Source organism: Ctenopharyngodon idella, chromosome 10, assembly GCF_019924925.1.
Source record: "Ctenopharyngodon idella isolate HZGC_01 chromosome 10, HZGC01, whole genome shotgun sequence".
In the NCBI taxonomy this organism is placed as follows: Eukaryota; Metazoa; Chordata; class Actinopteri; order Cypriniformes; family Xenocyprididae; genus Ctenopharyngodon; species Ctenopharyngodon idella.
In genome coordinates, this window is record NC_067229.1 from 42,827,445 (window position 1) to 42,852,074 (window position 24,630).

The 24,630-nt window shown below is 36.7% G+C and overlaps 1 protein-coding gene across 2 annotated transcripts in view; it reads left to right on the top strand.

Moving 5' to 3' along the window:
* Positions 1–19,982, top strand: part of dscama (Down syndrome cell adhesion molecule a) — an 86,495-nt gene extending 66,513 nt beyond the window's left edge. The window contains exons 13-33 of one of the 2 annotated variants that reach the window (XM_051910302.1): positions 258–354; positions 505–633; positions 799–966; positions 1,342–1,412; positions 2,544–2,784; positions 3,097–3,243; positions 6,425–6,580; positions 6,713–6,846; positions 7,416–7,569; positions 8,852–8,969; positions 9,245–9,405; positions 9,522–9,620; positions 10,850–11,038; positions 11,605–11,895; positions 13,046–13,222; positions 13,398–13,428; positions 14,181–14,296; positions 14,373–14,564; positions 14,662–14,859; positions 15,901–16,203; positions 18,283–19,982. In XM_051910302.1, coding sequence (XP_051766262.1) covers positions 258–354; positions 505–633; positions 799–966; positions 1,342–1,412; positions 2,544–2,784; positions 3,097–3,243; positions 6,425–6,580; positions 6,713–6,846; positions 7,416–7,569; positions 8,852–8,969; positions 9,245–9,405; positions 9,522–9,620; positions 10,850–11,038; positions 11,605–11,895; positions 13,046–13,222; positions 13,398–13,428; positions 14,181–14,296; positions 14,373–14,564; positions 14,662–14,859; positions 15,901–16,203; positions 18,283–18,632 — 3,522 coding nt within the window. In that variant the 3' untranslated portion in view covers positions 18,633–19,982. The remainder of the gene's footprint in view (positions 1–257; positions 355–504; positions 634–798; positions 967–1,341; positions 1,413–2,543; positions 2,785–3,096; positions 3,244–6,424; positions 6,581–6,712; positions 6,847–7,415; positions 7,570–8,851; positions 8,970–9,244; positions 9,406–9,521; positions 9,621–10,849; positions 11,039–11,604; positions 11,896–13,045; positions 13,223–13,397; positions 13,429–14,180; positions 14,297–14,372; positions 14,565–14,661; positions 14,860–15,900; positions 16,204–18,282) is intronic. The other variant, XM_051910303.1, reaches the window with a different exon arrangement.
* The last annotated feature ends 4,648 nt before the right edge of the window (positions 19,983–24,630 follow it).

A 24,630-nucleotide genomic window follows, 5' to 3' on the forward strand; every position in this document is an offset into this window, starting at 1 on the left:
CACACAGTGTGCACCCAGCTTAAAGCAGCCCAACATGGCCTCACCCCCTTTGTTGTGTGTTCCCAGGGACAGGGTTTATGTAAATATTCATATTCAAGGACCCCCTTTAAAAAAAAATCATACTTTTGACCCCAAACTTTTGAATGTTGGTGTTTTTAAATCTTGTTTAAACAAAATACTAGATTTGTAACTGAAATGTTATTATATTGAATTTATATTTGAAATTTATTTGAATTTTTATATTCATTATATTTCAGATCTATCCAACGATGAGAGAGGATTCTGGGTTCTTCTCCTGTCACGCCATTAACTCTTATGGTGAAGACAGAGGCATCCTTCAGTTAACGGTTCAAGGTAAGCAGCCGGAAAATCACCTGGGCTTGGCTGGAGATTCTGGGGATTTATTAGCCATTTGAAATGAGACTCTTGAGAGAAATCTCCTGATTTAAATGTCATTGTTTAAAAGCCTCTGAGAATCTGAGAGCCGTTTCATTAAATTCTCAGAGCCGCCAGAGCCTCCTAAAGTGGAGATTCGTGAGGTGAAAGAGAGGACCATCGCCCTCCGCTGGACCATGGGGTTCGATGGTAACAGTCCCATCACCGGCTATGATATTGAGTGCAAAAATAAAACAGGTACGTGACCCAAATGAATGCAAACAACAGTAGTTTTTTAGTTAGTTTGGCATGAATAGATCATCATAAACCTTGTAACTGTGATTAAAATGACAGTAAATAAAGCTGATCAGCTGACACATGAGATCCAGATTCAACCATCTGCATGTCTCTACCTATAAACAGAAACTTGGGAAAGAGCTCGCAGGACCAGAGATGTTTCTCCCACTTTAAACCAAGCTACCATCATTGAACTCCACCCATCATCCACCTACAACATCCGTATTTTTGCAAAGAACCACATTGGGGACAGCGAACCCAGCAACGAGCTCACTGTAACCACCGATGAAGCAGGTATGATTGACTAGTAGTGAAATCAAATTTACTTCACATCCCTGGTATTATGTACAATTCATCAGTGCATGTTTCTCTTACATCTTATTTCTGATATTTAAAATGTTTTAAGCAAACTTTTAGGGCTTTTGAATGGGGTTTTTTATTCATAGAACAAATAGTAATGTACACATGGTTAATGTTTCACTTCTTGTTGAACTGTTCCATTGGTTGACACTGAGAAGCAATTATGTTGCAATACTGCCAACTGGTGGTTAAGGTTGACATTACAGGAGAGTGACTGAGATACCGATAAGTACTGGTGCCACTGTTTATGAGAAATATGACAGAAGATATCAGACCAGGCTAAACAGAGTGAATTTTTGACCACTCTAGATCCAGAAGGACCACCCCAAGACGTGACGCTGGAAGCCATCACCTCCCAAAGCATAAAAGTTACATGGAAGGTAGGCCACAGTGTATTATGATTGTATCAATGCTGTTTTATTGTAGTGTATGTAGTATATATTTTATTCCTATTAGCAATATATATAAACACACACACACACACACACACATATATATATATATATATATATATATAAAATTTGTTATTTAATTATTATTCATTATTTAATTATTTATTCATTTAGATATTAATATTTATAATAATAAAGAAATTAATAATATATTTAGTGTGTATATAATTTTTATTTAAATACTAGTTTTATAATAAATGTATATACTGTATTGACTACAACTAATTACAACTAATTTATATATACAGTTTATATATAAAATGTATGTATAGATTAATTATATATGTATTATTTGTATTATTATATTTATTTATAATATTTAATTATTAATATTTGTTTTATTAAAAATACATTTAAATACAAATTATATAAAATATGTGTGTAAGTGTATATACATTTAGATTTAATACTATTTTTATAAAGAAATTGATATATTGAATTATATTTGACTACAAAACTAATAATAGTTTATTTTATGTTTATATAGATAATTTATTTAATTATTATTCATTGTTTAATTATAATATTTATATATTAATAAATATATATAATAATAATAAATAAATAAGTAATATATATAGTGTGTATAATTTTATTTAAATACTAGTTTAATCACAAATTTGTATACTATATTTATATTTCACAACAAAAGTACAAGTTTTGTTTAGTTTTACAAATTTAGTTATAAATTAGAACACAAAACTTACACTCACAATTATGTGTGTGTGTGTGTGTGTGTGTGTATATATATATAGTTATTTGTATTAATATATTTATTTATAATATTTAATTACTCATAATATTTATTTTATTAAAAATACATAAAAATGCAAATTATAAAGTGTGTGTGTGTGTGTGTGTGTGTGTGTAATTAGATTTTTTAAATATTATTTTTCTGATGTAGAGAGAATGTTTAACCATGAAATATAAGACTATATTATTTAATTAATATATTTTTTGCACTTTTCATTTATGTGGAGCTATATATACAGGTTTATGCCAATAACTGAGGTCTTGCTTATGAAGATGTTATTCCAAATATCATTTCATCATCTGTAGGCACCACTGAAACATCTCCAGAATGGTGTGATCAGGGGATATCAGGTGTGTCATCGAGAACACTCCATAAATGGCAGTCACCAGTTCGTCTGCATCAGTATGGAGGCCACAGGAGAGACGGAGTCCCTGAGCCTCAACAACTTGAAGAAGTTCACAGAGTATGAGGTGGTGGTGCAGGCCAGTAACAGTGCCGGGCCGGGACCTGCTTCCAGTGAGGTCCGGGCAACAACAATGGAGGACGGTAAGCCATTGTAATCATTCACATGATGAACAGACCACTTTTTGGATGACCTATAAATGAATGAACTAACGTAAACAGTTTTTATAGCTTTAATTAATCTTTAAAAAATTAATCATATGCATCAAGCACATTTCTTTAATATTTGCTGCCATCTAGTGGCTACTGGAAATGTTTACAATGCTTGAAATTCTTGTCTCAAATTCAATCCAATCCAAGTTAATTTGTCAATTTCAGTTTCATCACACCTACTATACATATTCTATGAGTAATTATGCTGTTCTGATGATTTTTTTATTTGTCTTTTGCTCTCAGTACCCAGCAGAGCTCCAGAGAAGGTTGTGGCCACCGCCGCCTCCCCTGAAAGCATCTCTCTGTCCTGGCAGACTCCATCCAGGGAAGCTCTCAATGGCGTTCTACAGGGTTTCCGCATCATCTACTGGGCCAATCTACCAGATGGAGGTAAAACTCAGACCCCAGCAAGTACCTGAAATAATAATAATAAAAAAATAATAAAAATTAGTAATAATAAATAAAATATAAACTACTGTTCAGAAGTTTGGGGTCAGTAAGATTTCTTAATGTTTTAGAAAAAAGTCTCTTATGCTCACCAAAGCTGCATTTTTGTATATATACTGTGTAAAATAAGTATTTTGCATCCATGGACCACTAGGGGGCAGAATATACCCTTTCAACTGGGATTTCTTCCTTTAGAAGCCAAAAAACTGAATCCCAATATGAATATGAATATGAATATGTCATGGTTGTCCAAGATGAATTTCCCAGCAATGGGACAATAAAGTATATTCAATAATGACTATATTATATAGGCCCGGTTTCACAGACAAGACTTAGCCTAAGCCAGGATTAGACCTAAGTTCAATTAGGATATTTAAGTAGCTTTTATAAACATATACTAGAAAATAACATTACTGGTGTGCATCTTGAGACAAAACAATGGCACTGACATATTTTAAGATATGTCAGTTCAAGTTGCTTTCAGTTAAAACAGCTCAAACATGCATTTTAGTCTAGGATAGCTTAAGCCTTGTCTGTGATAGATCAGAAATATTGCATCCCAAATAATCGCACATTAGCATATTATTTCCACATTTTAAAGTGTGCTTTTTGGGCTAATATTGTCCACAACAGGTTCTCTAATGTGGATACATGCAGCTATGCGACTGTAGGATCAATATGCAAATCTATGTCCCAGTGCAGGCGTATTAGCTTACTATATATACTCAAAAAAATACATACCACAATACCACCAATGCAGTACGTACATTTTGCAGTTCAGCAATATTCTCTTTTCATAAGAAGTGGCCTCTCGTGAGTGATTTAGACTGTGAGGTTAGTTAATCGATCACTCAGCGCATAACACATTCCGCACACCTGTTTAATTGGCTGCTTTATGGCTCTCGATCAACTTGTGCTCAGTAGAACAAACTCACAGCACACATTATGTCGATCCGGCTCTTTCCAGGAGCTATTTGCTTATAAATTGCCTTATTATGAAGCTGCAGAATTCAGCCCGGGTGACTCTAGGACAAAATTCAGCAAATTCAGACAGTGGCTCTTTTCCATCGAGCAGCGGCAGTTAGAGTGTGAAAGGAATGATAGATAGCAGGAAAAAATTGAGACATTAAAAATGTAAAACCTGCAACTCTTCTGGATAGCTGCAGAAAATCTCAATGTCTGCCCTGTATCTCATAAATCAAACCTGCATGGGTTGTAGTTGATTTTATATGACCAATTTTTCAACCTTCACTCTTGATATCACAATATCATAATTTTCACACCAGGGGCCAGTTGCATAAACATAGTCACTATGTTAAGACTGTGTCTTCAGAACTAGAAAAAATTAGATGACTAACTCGTAAGACTAGTATAAGTTTTTGCAACCAGCCACGGTACGTTTTTAAAAGTACTGTATGTTAAAGTGTACTACTTTTTCACAACAGTTTGCAAAGCCTGCATGTTTTTTTGTGTGTGAATTTACAGTAAATAATGTGTTCACTTTAGTATTATATCAGCACTATCAGCTACCATATCAACTGACAGCAGGTCTTGAGAGTCTCTAAATGGTAGGGCTGCATGATTAATCAAAATCGAAATCGCAATTTGGCTTGATCATGACAATTTTTTCCAGATTTTTAATTATATATACATGTACACAAAGTGTTAGTGAAGAGCTGCTTTGTGATCAGGAGTAAATGACGCTCCATCTCTGAGAGCACTGCATTTGAAAAAGCAAACATAAGAAGCGTTTATCAACCTCTTAACCAACAAAAGACAACATTTATTTTTACTCTAAACTCACTTCATAACGACAGTTGAGTGTATGAAATAGCATTTTGATTAGCATTGCATTATAAATATACATTATTATTATGGAAATACCCGAGAAGGCTTGAAGAACACAGATGAACCATGCATTGTCATAGTCATGTGTTTATTATATTCATGTTTAATCAATCAAAGCGTTTCTATCTTGTTTTTATTCAGTCACAGTGATAGTATGATGTCCATATGGGATTTCCTGGAACGATGTGTGTTATATTGCGGTAGACATATTGGGAGTATCTGTTTTATACTATAATCAGTATAAAAACAGACGTGTTTAGCCCCAAGTAATGCTCACTCTATCCTATTCTGGGTAAAAATAGAAAAAATAATTATTCTCTCTAAAGTACTTTTAGGGAAATGTATAGTCAATATGTTTTTCTTCAGTAACCCTGCATTTTTTCATAAAGTTTTCTGTAAAATAAAATTAAAATATTAATATTTTCTAATTATTATAGTTATCATTAAATACTCAATTTTTTATCTTTAATAAAGAAATGTATTACAATAGTTATATTTCTTATTTGGCTGAAAATTTTTATTTAGCAATAATGATAACATTAATAATTATTATTAGGCCTGGGACAATACATCGATTCTCAATTCTCGATTACAATTATTTTGGATCGATTCTGATATTTTCTGAATGTATCGCAAATTGATTCTGATCTTAGTTTTTAACAGCAGATAGCACTACGTGCTTTAGAAACACCAGTACACTGCCTGCTTCCAATTCCTTTACACACACCACTTAAACCTAAAATAATCATTCATAAAGTTCGAAAAGGTTGAAAGGTGTTCGCAGTGGGCAGTGTTTACATTAATCTCACGTCATAAAAGCATTCTGAGCCGAGGTGCAAATATATATTTAACCACTTACATGACTCAGCCGAATGTACAAGAGCTGTCCAGCACTCTTCTTCATGAGCATTTGAGTGTGTGGTAAAAACTAGCCTAGAGTGCCATCTGCTGTTAAAAACTAAGATCAGAATCGATTTGAGAGAGAATCGCGATACATTTGGAAAATATCAGAATCGATCCAGAATAATTGTTTCGAGAATTGATGCATTGTCCCAGCAATAATTATTATTATTATTATTATTAGTCAAATTAATATATTAGCACAAAATTTTGGGCCCTACAAACAAGCAAAACAAGCCTGGTATTATTTATAATTTTTTTAATTTGTTTTAAATCGCATTTTAAATCGCAATGTTAATCAGAAAAATCACAATTCGATTTTTTTCTCCAAATCATGCAGCCCTACTAAATGGTCTTATTGTTTATGGCACTACAGAACTGGGGGAAATCAGAAATGTCACTACCCAGAAGGCCCCGCTGGAGCTGGAGGGTCTGGAAAAATACACCAACTACAGTATCCAGGTGCTGGCCTTCACCAGAGCAGGAGACGGAGTGCGCAGCGACCAGATCTACATCCGCACCAAAGAGGACGGTATGACTGACAGATATCCATTCTGTGACCAACTCATAGCTTATGTTTTGGGATATCATTGCTGTCAAATTCTGTTTGCCAGTCTGTACGGCATAAAGATTTCTCCAAACAGCTTGACTCTCTTCCCTGCAGTGCCAGGTCCGCCCGGCGGGGTGAAGGCAGCTGCGGCCTCCAGCTCTGTGGTGTACGTTTCTTGGCTCCCTCCGCTGAAGCTGAATGGCGTCATTAGGAAATACACAGTCTTCTGTTCCAGCTCGTATCCCACGGTAAGACTCAGCCAACTGGTCTCATACTAACAGGAGAGATATCAGGCTGGCTATTAAGACAGTGTTAAACAGTGTGTGGAAGTGCAAACATTTTAGCACCACGCCAATACTGTGCCATCAAGCTTAAAGGTGATGTTTAAATACCTTCTCCTTTCCCATGAAATGGAAGTTGCGATAGTCTTTTTATCCTTATTGTGACGTATATCTGAGTGAAACAGCTTCTTGAACAAGAAAACATGTAGGTCAGGACTTGATTTTGTCAATCAGTATTTGATTGGATGGTTGTGGTTTGCTATTGGTCGATCTCATGTGAGTGACAGGTTTACGCCGCCCTCACACCAGTAAACACGTCATCAGAGAAGAGATGTCACTGCAAGATTAAAGATTATGAGGGCAAATGAATTTAAAAAAATGATGTGCACGGATGAATCATTTACAATAAATACTGCAAAACATTTTTTTTTGGTAACTTTAATGTGAGAAACCTGTATGTAGCTGTAAATCTGTTCATCCAGCCAATGAAAGACACAAGGACTAACCAGCAATCATTTATTTTGGCTCTCGTTCAGGTGGTCAGCGAGTTTGAAGTGGCCCCGGATGAATTCCTCCACCGGGTTCACAATCTCAGTCGCAACAGGAAGTACAGTATCTGGGTGATGGCGGTTACTGCGGCCGGCCGGGGTAACAGCAGTGATGTCATCACCGTGGAACCTCTGGCTAAAGGTGAGTCGGTTACCTTCGTTCTTCAGGAGGAAAGAAGCTGAACTGTGGTATTAGGAGCGACGTTTTTAAGTCAAACCTCATGTTCAGCACTTCTGCTTTTTGGGTATGTAGAGTAATTAGTTGTATTTTGAGTTCTCGGCACTCTTTTGTGGGCCTTCACATGAGGAGCATGACAATAAGGCATTAGCAATCTTTTGAATACAAAATATGCCACGGTGTATAAATATGCTGAAATATACAGTGGCCCAAAAGTATTTGGGCACTAAGGGTACACTTGATGTACTAAAAATAATTTATCTTCGCTTTTTTCGCATACAGACATGGATTCACAAAAATGGATTCACAAAAATAACCCTGTATTCTGCTGCCAGGCCAGTAGATGGCGATGTCACTTTGTAAAGAAACACTACGCACCGTAATAGGCATGCGCATGGCATCACCGTTTTTACAAACTGCATTTTTGTAGTTTACACAGAGACGTGACAGAGACAGTTGTCGTGTAAATGAATGGCCAAAAGACATAAAAAGTTTTCCATTTTTAGTTGAAAACAGTGTTGTGTAAACGCCCCCTTATGCACATTTTCAGAGGTCCAAATGTCATTGCATTTAACAAAATATCAAACTAATTGGCATCTGCAAACAAATGCTGCAAAAGCTTTTAGCAAACTTTTCTGAGTCATTTTTGCAATGACTTCTAACTCAGTGTGATTTTTAAGTCAGTTCTTCTCAAGTCTCAAATATTTTTGAACCCAACAAACCTCTTTTATTGCAATATTTTGTCTTTCTTTAAAATAAACAGCATTTTATATTTTGCTTTCTAATGCAGTAACTTAACATATTTAGTGTACACTACTGTTTGGGGTCAGTTTTAATGTTTTTCAAACAAGTCTACGGTCTTCAGTGTCACATGATACTTCAGAAATCATTCTAATATGCTGATTTGCTGCTCAAGAAACATTTCTTATTATTGTCATGTTGAAAACCGTTGTGATGATTAATATTTTTGTGGAAACTGTGATAAAAAAAAAAAAATCAGAATTCTTTATTTATGAAGTTCAAAAGAACAGAATTTATTTGAAATAGAAATCTTTTTATTACATTATAAAATCTTTACTGTCACTTTTGATCAATTTAATGCATCCTTGCTGACCCCAAACATTTAAATGGTAGTTTTAATATGGTGTAATTTGCAATGATTGTGCTTTGCAGTGAAATTGTGAAGCATTAAGTTTTCACAGATCAATAAAATAATGAATTGTGGTGTTTTTTTTTATCTAAACAGCTCCTGCCAAAATCCTCACATTCAGTGGCACTGTTACAACGCCTTGGATGAGGGATGTTGTTTTACCCTGCAGGGCGGTCGGAGATCCACCTCCTGCTGTCAAATGGCTTAAAGAGAGGTAAACAAACCTGTTTCAGGGCCACCAGTGAGAATGTATAGAATATACACTCTCAAAAACAATATTAACATGAGAATGAGCATGTGAATTAAAACAAATATGCTATTTACTGAGTTCAGTATTATAGTGCAGAACATACTGCAGTGCAGCTCTAGCTTTTCGTTAAGAGCAAACACGAGCATCTGAATACCTATGAGTAGAATCAGTCACTGGGGAATGCTGGGAAATGTCAAACTCTGCCCCCTTCATTGACGATTCACACTGTTTCTCGACAGCGGGAGCCCAGCCCCTGCGGTCATTGATGGAAGACGCAGTATCCATGGAAATGGCAGCTTCGTCATTAAAACTGTGAAAGCAGAGGATTCTGGGTATTACACGTGTGTCGCCAGCAATAACTGGGGAACGGACGAAATAATTCTGAACCTCCAGGTTCAAGGTGAGGTGTTAGAGTCGGGTGGGACGATCACTTTCTGTATAGCCTCCTCTGTGTGTCAGCTTCATTTTCTCTGAGTTATTACGCAGCGTTTCTCACTGTATAAATATCATCTTCAGTCCCCCCAGACCAACCTCGTCTCACTGTGACCAAGACAACCACCACATCTATCACCGTGACCTGGACACCAGGAGACAACGGCGGGAGCTCCATTAGAGGTGAGCCACTTCCACCCTTCAGCTGCTTTTCCTGCTGGAGAAAAAAAAAACAGTGTGGATTTTATCTGTCTTTCAGTTGATAATGATTTTTTTTTTTACATATTCTATTAAAATACATTTAGTATTTTGTAGCCTGAAAAGCAAAAAACAAATAAAATGTTTTAAAACCCAATCGAAACATGGGTGTGCGTGGTATAAAACCCAATTAAAAGCAGATATTTCCCCTTAAATTAATATAAAATTTAATTAATGTACAATTACAGTTGTGTCGACAGGCTTTAAGGTTTTGAATATGGCTCATCCAATCAGAATTTAGAGTCTGAACTATCAGTTTCATTATATTAGTTAGACTTTTTTGAGTCTGTATTTAACCCTGTTGTTACATAATCTGAATCTCTTTTTGTGATGATGGCAGACTTATTTGATATGAATAATCTGATTCTTTGGTTTGTGACCATTAAGTTCCTAATGAAAAGAAAAAAATAATCATAAAAGAATACACGTTCATTTGATTAAAATATTACTGGATTATCTGCCAAAAAATGGCATTACATGGTTAATAAAATAAACACTACTGTTTAAAGTACATTTATTAGGCCAGAATGCATAAAAATGTTTCATGAGCATCAAATCATCATATTAGAATGATTTCTGAGGGATCATGTGACACTGAAGACTGGAGTAATGATGCCAAAAATTCAGCTTTGCATCACAAGAATAAACTACATTTTAAAATATAGTGAGATAGAAAACAGTTGTTTTAAATTGTAATAATATTTCACAATATTACTGTTTTTCCTGTATTTTTGATCAAATAAATGCAGCTTTGGTGAGAAGAAGAGAAGACATATGAGAAATCCTGTCTATCCCCAAACTTTGAACAATACTGTAAATATAAACCATTTACATAACAACCATTACAGTGGATAAATATGTGTATAGATATAAAATATTAAGTGTGTGCTTTCGGACACAAAATGTGTTTGAATTTGTAAAATACAGCAATGTCTACAATGCATCCATCCTCCCTTGTCACACTGACAAGATACTCTGTTGTTGTGAAAGAAAACCACTCTCTTAGTATTGTGCTGATGAAGTCATCACTATAGCAACTGATGTGGATGTGCTGGATATTAATGGATCTGATTCATCACATGAAAAATGAAGTTCAAAACAAAGATTTGTTTTTGTGAATTAATTCTGTCTGACTTTTGTCTGTCTTCATGCAGGATATATTCTGCAGTACTCAGAGGACAACAGTGAGAAGTGGGGAAGTATTTCCATTAGTCCTAGTGAGCGTTCCTACCGTCTGGAGAACCTCAACTGTGGCACCTGGTACAAGTTCACGCTAACGGCCCAGAATGCTGTTGGTCCGGGCCGAATAAGTGAGATAATCGAAGCGAAAACTCATGGGAAAGGTGTGCATTTTATTTTGCTCTTATTTGTTCTGTAAATATGGTTTTATGAGCATTCTCAAATAATGGTGATCCAGCTAATAAAAATAAGAATGTTTTGCTAACATTCCTTTTTCAGTTATGATAATATTATTTTTTAACGTTTTAAAATGGAAACGTTACTTTTGAATGTTCTCCAAACGTTCTGGAACAAGTAGTAACATTTAAAAAACATTACATGAACATCCAACTAAAACAGTTCAGAGAAAACGTTCTCGAACAATGTATAAATATCGTTTTTGTGCTAACATTTTGAAAACATTATTAAAGACCAGGTAACTTTGAACGAACATTCTATTAGCGATACTGGAAGAAGGTTTGTTTATAACTTTGGGAGAAGTTTGCCAGAACGTTAGCCAAAGTCATGAGAAAGTTCCCTGTTAGCTGGGGATTCCCAGGGATTGTATTCCTTGAATGAATTGTAAGTTGCTTTGGATAAAAGCGTCTGCCAAATGCATAAATGTAAATTGTTGAAAATAGTGATCATAAACACCCTTCCTGTTCTCCTTCATCCTCTTTACCCTTCACAGAGCCACAGTACTCCAAAGAGCAGGAGCTGTTTACTAGCATTAACGGCACGTGCGTCAAACTCAACCTGATTGGCTGGAATGATGGCGGCTGTCCAATTACTTCCTTCACTCTGGAATACCGTCCGTTGGACAGCCCTGTGTGGACCAAAGCAAAGCGCACGTCTCTTACGAAGAGCTACAATCTGCTGGACCTGCAGGAAGCCACGTGGTACGAACTGCAGATGAAGGTGTACAACAGCGCCGGACTGGCTGAGAAACGAGTCAAATTTGCTACTCTGAACTATGACGGCAGTAAGTGAAGTTTGATCAATACCTCTTTGCACCTTTAAAGATGACCTAATATGCTTTTTTACATTTTAAACTTTCTTTAGTATGTAATGTTGTTTTTTGAACATGAAAAAGGTCTACAAAGTTACAAAGCACAAAGTCCACTCCAAAGGGAGTCATTCTCTATATCAGAAAATCTGAATCTATATCTGAACTCCCTGAAACGCATTGATTGTAGTCTTGAGTTCTCTTCTGGGAAAGAATACGTCACAAAATTCCTCATTTAAATAATTCCTGCCTAAGGCATACACACAGAAAAGTGGGTGTCCACAATATAAACCCAAATAAGTTGGCAAAACTCAAAAAGTTGAGGCAATTGGTTACATCAAAATTTTTAAGTTAAAAATTCAAAATAAAAGTAAGCAGAACTAGCAGATTTTTATTTTGTACTCAAACATTTTAATTGTTCTTAAATCAAATATTTGAGTAAACTAATTCATACATTTAACTTATCATGTAATCTCAACGTAAACATTTTTATTAGTGGAAACTTAGCTAGCTATAACTAGATAATACAGAAAATCAATACAGAATCAATACAGAAATTCCAGCCCAGTTTCAGTTAAACCTAAATTCATCTAAATTAAAAGATATGAAATCATAAAACTTAAAGCAATGTAACAGTTCAGTTTACTTAAAATATATCAGTTCTGTGAACTCAAAAGAAAAAGAAAGTGCTAAATACTCATAAAAGTTAATTTGATTGAACTAATTTGTTTAATTTAAGTTTGACCTACTCAGACCAATTAATTATTTTGAGTGTTAGGGTTTACAGTGCAAGAGACAAGCTGTTTTTCCAAACCAGATATTACGTGATTACGGTATATAACAACACGCTGATCCAGCCAACCAATCAGAGCACATTGCGCTTTTCAGAAGGAGGGGCTTCACAGAGACAGGAACTAAACAGAGCGTTACAGACAGACTCTGAAGTGAGGTGCTGCAACAATATAAAATATGTAAAAAACAATGAGTTTTTTGGACATTCCTTTTTTGAAAAAACCTATTCTAGCAGGGCCAAAAAACATAATCAAGGCATAATAGGTCCTCTTTAAAATAATCATCAAAAATTTGTTTGTACTTTAAAGCTAAATATTGAATCTGTTTGCGAAAGGCACCATTCCTCCGCTGGTGAAGACTGCGGTGAAGGACCCGGTTAAGAAAACAAACAACGAGGGAATGAAGATGATGGTGACGATCTCATGCATCTTGGTGGGAATGGTGCTGCTCTTCGTCCTGCTGATGGTGCTGAGGAGGAGGAGGAGAGAGCAGAGGCTGAAGCGGCTCAGGGGTCAGATGGTTTTCACAGCTCTTAGCTACAGATCAGTGTTTTCAAAGAGAAGGTGTAGATTCGTAGGCGTAAATACAGACAGCATATGTTGCCGTTTGAGATTTTACTCATATCAGCCTATTTTTCTACTTCCATTTGCAGTTTACCTTAATAAAGCTTATTGTTTGTTCCACAGATGCAAAAAGTTTGGCTGAAATGCTTATGAGGTAAACATTTTATTGATTTTCAGTTTTTTTTTTTTTTAAGCAAAAGCAGCCCAAAATAGAAACTCTGTCATCATTTACTTGCCCTCATTTCATTCCAAACCCATAATGACCTTTTTTTTCTTCTATGCAAGAGAAAGTAAAATATTTTGAATAATCTCCAAGCTGCTCTTTTCCATTCAATGATAGTATAATGATCCAAAATGACTAAAAGAATCATTAAAGGAGTTCATATGATCAAAATCAATCGTTCAATATGTTCCAAATCTTCTCAAGCCATAAAATAGAATCAGTGTTTTGAAAAGATTCACTTTAATGGACAGTTCTAAAGAATATTATGTGGAAATTAATCAAACATCAATGAATCAATCTCTTTCTACATTTTATTAACAAGCACCATCAGGTATACTATATTCACTATATTCAAATTCTTCTGAAGCCATTCAATGAAATAATTTTTTTTATCAGTTCTTACGAATATTATAGACAATATAAATACATTAAATAAACCACAAAAAGCTGTTGCTTCAGAAGATTTAAAGGACTTTCGGTGCTTTTATTGTGAATTTTCTTCACCATTTTTTTATTGTGAAACATTCTTTTATTTTATGGAAACTGCAGCTTGGAAATTCTTCAAAATATCGTATTTTGTGTTCCATAGAAGAAAGAAACCATATAGGTATGTGAGCAAATGATAAACTATTCTTTGTGAAAGCTGAGATGTTATTCACAGGCTTATTTGTGTTTTTCTCCAGTAAGAACACAAGGCCTTCAGACACCATGAACAAACAACAGCAGACCCTCCGCATGCACATCGACATTCCCCGAGCGCAGCTGCTCATCGAAGAGAGAGACACCATGGAAACAGTGGGTGAGTCGTGTTCGCTGAACCATGTTCAAACCTGAACATTTATCTGAGAAACAGCGATACTAGGAGCCTCTAATAGTTCCATCTCTCCCTTCGCTCTTAGACGACAGATCAACGGTGCTGTTGACCGATAACGATTTCGGAGAAACTGCCAAACAGAAGTCGGCCACTGTCACGCACTCCGTCCACTATCAGTCTCTGTCGCAGGCCACTGGCCCGCTGGTGGATGTCTCTGATGTCCGACCTGGGACGAGTAAGAGCAGTCTGTCGAGTAAGAGAGAAACTTTTTTTTCAGCTTTCTTAACAAATAAATAATACATGAATATTTGATTGTGCTGTTTAACTGAGTGTTTCGTAACCATCCTCAGATCCCACCTCTCGCCGTACAGCTAAAGCTGGTCCTGCAGCCCGTAATCGCTACGCCAGTCAGTGGACACTGAATCGCCCTCACCCTCCTGTCTCCGTCCACACTCTCAGCACGGACTGGAGGCTGGGAACTCCCAGAGTGGCCGGATCGGTGGACAAGGAAAGCGACAGCTATAGTGTCAGTCCATCACAGGACACTGGTCAGTCTGCAAACTCACAACAGCCTACACTGGAAATATATGTAATATATGTATATCTTTACATGTATATAGTATATGTACCCATCATTACAGCTGGGTACAGCTCATTTGTTTTTATTATATTATATTTTTGTATATTATTTGTAATATAAATTATTTTTTATATTACCTTATTAGCATTTTTACAATATTCAGTATATATCTCAATGTTTGTGTTTTAAAAATGATGAACACAATGAAATATGATGTTTTTTTATGCATGAATATAAAAAGAAAAAGAAAAAAGCAATATTTACCTATACCTAAAACACTTTAAAACATATAAAATGGCATGCAGGAACATCAATGAATATCCATCGAATCATTGAATCAGTTTTGACCAGATTCATTTTAACAGACAGATTTAAAGAATATTATGTGAAAAATTTATTAAACTTCACTACTCTTTCAGCATTTTATTAAAATACACTACCATTCAAAAGTTTGGGGCCAGTAAGATTTTTTATTTTGAAGGAAATTAATACTTTGAGTATGGACACATTAAATTGATCAAAAGTGACAGTAAATACATTAATAATGTTACAATTTAAAATAAATACTGCTCTTTTGAACTTTCTATTCATCAAAGAATCCTGAAAAAATGTATCACAGTTTTCACAAAAAATATTAAGCAGCACAACTGTTGTTTTCAACATTGATAATAATAAGAAATGTTTCTTAAGCAGCAAATCAGCATATTAGAATGATTTCTGAAGGATCATGTGACACTGAAGACTGAGTAATGACGCTGAAAATTCAGCTTCACCATCGCAGGAATAAATTGCATTTAAAAATATATTAATATAAAAAGGATTTCTTTAAAAAAAATCTTACCATCTCCAACTTTTGAACGGTAGTGTATCTCTGTCCTCGTTTCTTCTGAAAGGAAACTTAATAATAATAATAATAATAAGCATTTTAAATTAGCATTTTTAAATATAATATTGATAAGAACAGCAAAGCTACAATTGTTGTTGATGAGTTCTGACCCATTGTGTTCAGACCGCGCTCGCAGCAGCATGGTCTCCACTGAGAGCGCGTCTTCTACGTACGAGGAGCTGGCCAGAGCCTATGAACACGCCAAGATGGAGGAACAACTGCGACATGCCAAGTTCACCATCACAGAGTGTTTCATCTCGGACACATCCTCCGAGCAGATGACCGCCGGCACCAATGATTACACGGACAGTCTGACATCCAGTACACCGTCAGAATCAGGCATCTGCAGGTTCACTGCCTCACCACCCAAACCACAGGACGTCTGCAGGGTGATAAACATGGCCGTACCCAAGGCCCACAGACCAGGTGAGACCACTGGTGGGAGGTAATGACTCTAAACTCTATTTTGCACAAATGGAGATGTTCTTAATAATCTAGAAAAAAGTTGGTAGAGTTAGCATTTAGGAGCAGCATTTTAAGTCATTATATACTCTATATATAAGTCATTATATACTCTTTTATATAATACTCATTATATAAAAGCTAAATAATGCTGCCTTCTAAAGGTGCGGTCATATTAGCAAAATTTTTGTGAGATTTCGCTGCCAAAAGAAGTCTGTTGTTAATAGTGTAGCAATTAATAAAGCACAGCTCACATAGAAATCACTCTCGAGCCAGGCATCTTTTTGTTAGTGGACTCTGAACACAAGTGAAATCTGCAAACTTTTTTAACTCCTGATTGCACATTCCTGTTGAAATATCTGGATTTCGCCCACGGAATTTCACTGTGCATCAGGGTTGCCAGGTTTTCACAACAAAACTTGCCCAATTGCTACTCAAAAGTAGCCCAAAACTAGTCCAATCGCGTTTCGGCAGGGGGTCCCCCAGTAAAAATCGTGTTCCGGGGGGGAAAATCCGCGTTTTTGGCAGGGTTCCCCTGGTAAAAATTGGGGTCACTTCAACCCGCGGACATTAAAAACAACTCACATCTACATTGTTAAAGTAGCCCAATACCGCGGAAAAACCACAGACTTGGCAACACTGCTGTGCACTGGCAAATGTAACCGCACATTAAGACATATCCAAAATCTAAGGCAGAATCCTTTCTGGATCTCATTACAATTGATTTGTTTACACAATATTTGTTTCTACTGTGTTTTTATGCTTTTGAGTATTACGTTTATAGATTAGTAAAATGCTAGCATCAAACTCTATTCAATGTCTGTTGTAAGCAGATCCTCTCACATGAGTATTCGTCTTGTAATTTGACCCAACCCTGCTGAAAAAAAAACATCTTAAACCAGCATAAGCTAGTCTGGTTAGGACTGTCTGCTATCTGGTTAAGAAGGGTTTTGGCACTTTTTAGCAGCTAAACAGCAGCTAAGACCAGCAATCCAGGTTTAAAGTGTATTTTTCAGCAGGGAACATGTATATAGCATGGCAAAAGAGTAGTAAGTCCGAATTCGTAGTAGACGAAAAGTAGCCGGATGGCCTACTCCTTCTGCCAAGATTCTGGAGAGTGCATTCAATGGGCAGTTTACTATCCCATGAAGCCATGTGAGTAGGTCAATGACACTGACTACATAGTGGATGTAGTACATCAGAATTTCATTCATACGACCCATATTCATACTATGTAGAACATATTTTTTCAAGTCAAATGTATTAGGCAGTATGACATTTTAGATACAGTATAACCGGTCCTACTCGACCTGCTCCGAGCCATCGTCTCCAGCATGGAAGGTGGGCGCGCTAACAAGAACGCTAAAGACCGCAGTCTCTAGTGTGCTTCTTGAGGCCAGAGGAGTAAGGTTTACACGCACAGCTCTTACTGGCCTACGTTACACTCACCCCCCTAAACCTCACTCCCATCCGGGTCACGGCACCAAAAGTAACCGGTCATACTCAACCCGCTCTGAGCGGGATTCGAACCGCTGTCTTCATCATAGGAGGAGGGCGTGCTAACAAGGACGCTAAAGACCGCAGTCTCTAGCATGCCTATTGAGGCCAGGGGAGTAAGGTTTACACACACAGCTATTACTGACCTACATTACACTCACCCCCCTAAACCTCACTTCCTTCCGGGTCACGGCACCAAATGTAACCGGTCCTACTCGACCCACTCCAAGTGGGATTTGAACCAGCATCTCCAGCATTTGAGCCGGGCGTGCTAATAAGAACGCTAAAGACTGTAGTCTCTAGAAACAGTTGCTAGCGCGCCTCTTGAGGCCAGGGGAGTAAAGTTTACACGCACAGCTCTGTTACAACAGCACAAGACTAATCAATGACTAGCTCCTTTGAAGGTAGCTGGTATGAATATAAGAAAGTCAGTTCTTGCCCAATATGTTTTATTTAATAAAACCATTAGGAAATCACAGGTAGAAATATGCAATCAAAGTTGAATTCCCTTTTGAAAAATTGAAAAAAAGTTTATTTTTCTTGCAGGAGGGGAGCTCGTCCACCTGCCTCCGTACCTGCGGATGGACTTTCTTTTGAACCGGGGTGTGTCGGGAGCCTCTCGTGAGGCGGCGATGGGCCAGGCCTGTTTGGAGCCGCAGAAAACACGTTCGCTGAAGCGCCCCGGCCTGCTGGAGCCGACGCCCATGGAGGTGCCGACCAGCAGGGACGTGCAGCAGTGGCAGCCAGGCACGGCCTCGACGCTTCCGCAGAGAGAGGCCGGAACGGACTTGGCGCAGGCTGCCAAAATCAGCACCTCCCAGGAATCACTGCTGGACTCCAGAGGACACTTAAAACAGAACAACAATCCCTACGCAAAGTCCTACACACTGGTATAACAAAGACCGGACAAAAATAAAACATCAAGAGCAAAAAGCGAACTCTTCATGCGCGGTTGTATATATATTTCCACTTCTACTCCTAACAGTTTCTTTATTTTAAGCTTTTTTAAACAGTGAATTCACTTCTTAAAGACGACTCCACACCAAGAGATTGCCAAAATGATTTTATTATTATTATTATTATTATTAATAATTACGATGACTATGATGATTTACTAATTTACTTATTTTAGCAGTTAGTGTGCACAAACTAATGACTGGGAACCCATTATAATTTTTCTTTTTACTGAAATTTCTTTGTGTAATTAGTTTGAGATACAGCGTGAGAGTGATTTCCATTGGTCCAAAGTTGTCACCGTTCTGCTTCGAAGAAATCCATTTCCTGGGAGTGCATGAGTATGAACCGATTTAAGACGAAGATGACAGTATGAATATCGACCGCTGGAGGGTCCAGCCCAGAATTTTTTGACTACAAAAATAATCAAATGTGAAGATTTCGTATTCTTATGAGTATAAATATATAAAAAAAATATATATATAAAATGAGATTTTTTTTTATTTGTGGGTATTACAGGGAAATTTTTTGATTTGGTTAATAAAGTCCTTTAGTCATGTTTGCACATATCTTGTTTAACCTAGAAAAGCAAGTCTTGATTGATGATTATTTGTGTTCCATTCTCTAATGGTGCAATATGAAAATCCATGAACCATGTTTGCTTTCTACTGTACTGTATCTCGCCCATGACGTGAGCTCCTGAGAGCTGGAGCAAATGAAATGACAGATTCAGGTGTAAATCAGCTGCAGTGGAAGCGAGGGTTGATTTAGCATGCTGCATGGGGGGAGATCGGACCACCTACTGCACTGACAGTGTGACTCTTTCACCCCCTATGTGTAGTGCACTAGAAAGGTGTCTTCAGGGCACGCTCTCTCTTGTCTTCATTAGATTTATTTTTGCTGCATTGCAGAGATGCTGCACTACAGGGAAAACTGAGACAATCTAAAGAGATCCCCTAAAAGAATAACAATTATGATAATATTAATAAAGAACCACAAGCAGTTCTATATGATTATGGGCGTATGGTGGCAATATGGTATTGTTGCCGCTCTGCACCAAACTGTCTTGCAGGGAGAGTTGTGATGAAGAATTGAGATGATATTTCACTATATTTGATTAGATAAATCTATTGTCCTCACTATACTCATTTACAAATGTTTTTTGTTGGTTTTCACCTTTTTTCTTTCTTTTTTTCTTATTTTTTGAGACGGAGTGCTCACAGTTGTGACACTCCAGAAAAGATTTTCCATGATAATCCTGTCGACTAATAAAAGGTTGATCCCCAAACGAATCTGGCAGTTTGGTTAACGCTTTTCATTTTGCTGTGGGATATAAAGGGATCCGAGCGTATGTGATGAACGGTGAAAATGAACAGCTTAATATCTAAACCGAGATGGGATTCCTGGAAACTTCAAGTAATAATTCACCCCATTTATGTCGTTACAAACCTTTAACATTTCTCCTTTTTGTGTTTCACCGAAGAAAGAAATTCATATACAGTGTTTGAAATGACATGAGGGTGAGTAAATGATTTTCATTTAGGGTGAGCTATTGCTTTAATCACAGCAAAGACAGAATCACTGTTTATCGGATCATCTGAATGAATACAAGAGACATTTGGTTTTGGAAATCATACTTAAATGAGAGACCGAGAGCTCAGCAGGAACGCAATGAAAGTAGAACCACAGGAAGCAGAACTTTCCTCTTCTTGTCGGTGTTCTTCTCCTCAGCTACGGTGGCCCAGGGGGGAAACAGCTGAAAATTAGCAATGCAAACAAAAGTTAGAAATAGTCCACAATGCAACTGAATTAAACCACAACACAAATAGTCCATAGCACAATGTCAATCATCAGTGCAACAGAAATGAGCCACAAATTGTTTACAACAGAGTGGAAATAACGGCTTATTTCCAATTGTCGTGTTGCTAACTGTTGCGCTTATTTACATTTTGTTGCAATGCAACACAAAAGTTTTGTATTATCAACATGAAAATGTTTTGCAACACTGCAGAATTATCTTTTAATGCAGAGATTTTACCTTTTTATTTTTATATATTTTATTTACAAAATGTATAGGCCTAATGGTCACCATAGTTTCTGTCAAAATACCAGTTATTTACTAGTGTTAAATAATATTCAGCGCTAGGTAACTGATTACATGTAATCTGGATTACAATGGATTACAGTTTGTAAGTAATCTACCCAGGACTGATTGTATTAATATGCAATCCTCCTTTAAACAAGATAAAAGGGTTTCATAAAGTTTTTATATATGACCACGGTAATAACAAGCAACTACCCTGCTGAAAAAAACAGCATATGCTGGTTAAGGTAGGTTTTGGAGCTGGTATGCTGGTTTGAGCTGGTCCTGGACCATCTTAGGACCAGCATGGACCAGCATAGGACCAGCATAAGACCAGCATAGGACCAGCATAAACCTGCTCAAACCAGCATACCAGCTCCAAAACCTACCTTAACCAGCATATGCTGGTTTTTTCAGCAGCGCGCTAGTTTCTCTGTTTCATATTGATTTTTAAAATATTGGGCTTGAATTTAAAAGTAAAATCAGGTTTGTGGTCAACATTACTTGAAGAAACGTTGTTTTATTCTACATCACAAATTACACAGTCAAAGGAAACCGAGGGAGCCTATTAAGCCTTTATGAAACGAGGGAACCGTACAGTATGTGGCCATTTCTCTTGCTAATGCTAATTCTTCCGGACTTTAGAATTACAAACTCTACCTTAAGTAACTTAGAGAGAAAACAATCAATTGCGTTGTTTTCATCTTTTGTTTACCATTCTAATTTTGTTGCGCCCACCTCGACCGCTGTACCTCGCAGTCTGTTGTTTGGTGAGTGAATTCCCGCACGGCCTTCAAAGAGCGCGAGCAACTCTTTTAAATTGCCGTATTGATTCAGAGGCTTTCCGCGAAGAGCTAGAGACAGCCGCTCTTCCTTGAGCACTTGGACAGAAATTGGTTTTATAGTGCTATGTCAGCCCGGTGGGTAATGGAGGAACACGTTAGTCATTGTGACAACTATATTCTCCATCTTCGTCGGAAGTGGGCAACAAATTAAGCGTCGCTGGCACATATTTATAGATGGCCTCGCTCTGCTGTTATTAACCACCGTCCACCGTCATAAATAAAGCTGCAGTGTGTTGAATTCTGATCTCTCTCAGACACACAAAGCTGTCAGCAGCACAACACTGATGGCATCACAATCAAGAGAAACGGACAGAGTTCCTCTCTTGGGTGGGAATGCATGCTTACTAAATGAATACTATGCAGTAGACAGTACTGCCTACTACTATTAAAAAAAGTAGTAAGTGGAGCAGTTAGCAGTATTCCAACAAAAGTAGTGTGCTACATGACTTCATCAGGTTGCAAGTGATGTCTTATTATTTTGCATTTTTAATCAAAATGTGAGTATGATGAAATAATAAAAATCGTCACCAGCATATTAAAGGGATAGCTTACCCAAAACTGAAAATTCTTATTGTAGGCTTTTATTCACATATAAACATTGATCAGCAACTTAGAGGACTCAAATTTGGTAAACAGAAGCTCAAGCGTGCTTGCTTGACGCGCAAGAACCAATGTGGTTCATTCTCGCGTCACGCAGCGCATTTGAGCTTCCGCAAGCGCTCTATGTATGTTCGCTGTTTATATGTGAATAAAATCGTAAATTAAGAATTTTCATTTTTGGGTGAACTATCCCTTTAATATGATGAATTCAATCCATTCATCATATAAAGCGATCGTGTCTCTTCAGAAGACAACCACTCGATTCATATGGATTTATTTCACGATCTCTTTATGAACGGTTTGAAGCATCAGAATTTTGGGTGAAAAAATTTTGGGGACAGAAATCTCTCAGATTTCATTAAAAATATCTTCATTTATGTTTCGACGATGAAGGAAAGTCGGGGTTTGGAACGACATGAGGGTGAGTGATAGAATTACATTTTTTGGGTGAACTATCCCTTTAAAAATAGACAAGTTGAGTTTATTGCATTATGGGATACAGTGTTTCATGAGGTAAGTTCTGTTGTATACTGCACATTTTGACAAAGTACTGTAGTACTGTAGGTCATTTCTGGATATAAAATAGTTGCATACTGTGTACTGCAGGTAAAATTAAAGTCTGCTAGTATGCTATTTGGAACTTCATGAGTTAAAATTCAGGCTAATATTACTTCCTGTTCATTAGCCACACTGGAAATTGAAGATCAAGTCAAGCACTTTGCCTTGGGGGATATTTAGAGATATTCAGAAATAGTAAAAGTAGTATGAACATAATACTTTTGTATCTGAACCTGCAAAACTGATCCTGTTTTGTGTACACAGGCTCTTTGACTGTTTGGCATTATTTTCAGTGTGTATTTTACAGTTTGGAAGTGAACAATACTGATGAATACACATTTTATCTCAGTGTTTTTCCTGTGTGAGCAATAGCTTTGGATCAGTATGAATCCCTCAGTGTTTTCTTTTCTATCCTGGGTACATCAGAGCGTAACTCCCCCTCCCAGCGCAAACCTAATGAACCTGTCAGACCTCAGTATGTGGTTCTGAACAGAAAAACTCCCGTAATTAGACCCATGAGGGGGATTTTCTCTGAGCCTCTTTGAAACATCCTATACATGACTCACAGAGCTCAACATTTGCTGCACATAGCGGAATGACACCGTAATAGATTAAAACACAGCATTTTATAAGATCGTGGTGGCTGATGAGATGGCCTTCTGTCTTCTTATTCTATTTTAAATAAGTGTTCATTCATTCAAGTAATTAATTGAAACACTTTCAGAGATCAATAAACCAAGATTGGGATCCAGAATGTATTCATCACAATGGCTGTGTCCGAAACAGAAGAATCTGCCTCATTGCCCAATCGATGACTTAACGGATAGCATTTTGAATAAAGGTACCGCCTGAGGAACTGATTTCAGACTGGCTTCTAATCGGGTGATAACCAAGCGAATATGTAATGGCCAGAAGAGACAGGAGAACAAATAATACCACCAGTGTCTATCAGTTTTTTTGTTCAGACAAAGAATGGAAATAATAAAGAATTTAACAATTTCCTGAATTTTCACTAAATATAACTTAGAACTAGAAGATGTCCTAAGTGTCCTAAATTGAGTCACTGATTCAAAAATGCCTGAATTGGTACGTACTCGAATCATTGAATCTTTTATAATCTATTAATTTAGAACCATCTGAAAGAACCGATTCAAAAGGATGTCTATTTCGATTGAGTATGTCATAATTATGACTTTGAATACTATAATTGAATAACCATAATTTAATAAAATTTAGCATGTTATCATTCCGATTTAGTATAATTGATTTTGCCATAATTTCGACTTTGAATGACAAAATTTTGACTTAGTATCTCATAATTATGACTTGTGTCATAATTTTGACTTTGTACATCATAATTATGACTTAGTATACAGTGTTGGGGGAAAGTTACTTTTAAAAGGTAAAAAAAAAGTAACTAATTACATTATTTTTTATGTTATTTTTGCATTTCTTTTTTCACCTGGGCTGGGCTTACTTGCTTGTTTTTTAATAACAAAAAAACAAAAGTTCTCTTTTTGGTAAATGTAAAGGCCCTTACACACCAAAAGTGAAATGCAAATTACGCCTGTACAGAAGAGGGCAATAAATGGGAAAACAAAGTAACTTCCAAAACTTATTTGAAAACGTAACTCAGTTATTTTGTTGTAAATTTAAAAGTAATGCGTTACTTTACTCATTACTTTAAAAAAGTAATCAGGAGGAAGTTGCATAAACATAGCCATTATTTTAAAGTCCCCCTGTCAATAACTGTATCCCTTAAAACTCATCTTTGATCACCAAAATGGCATATTTAAAAAATTTTTCTTTATCATTAAAATAGCTTAAATGTAACTCTACACCCTTCCTTCATTT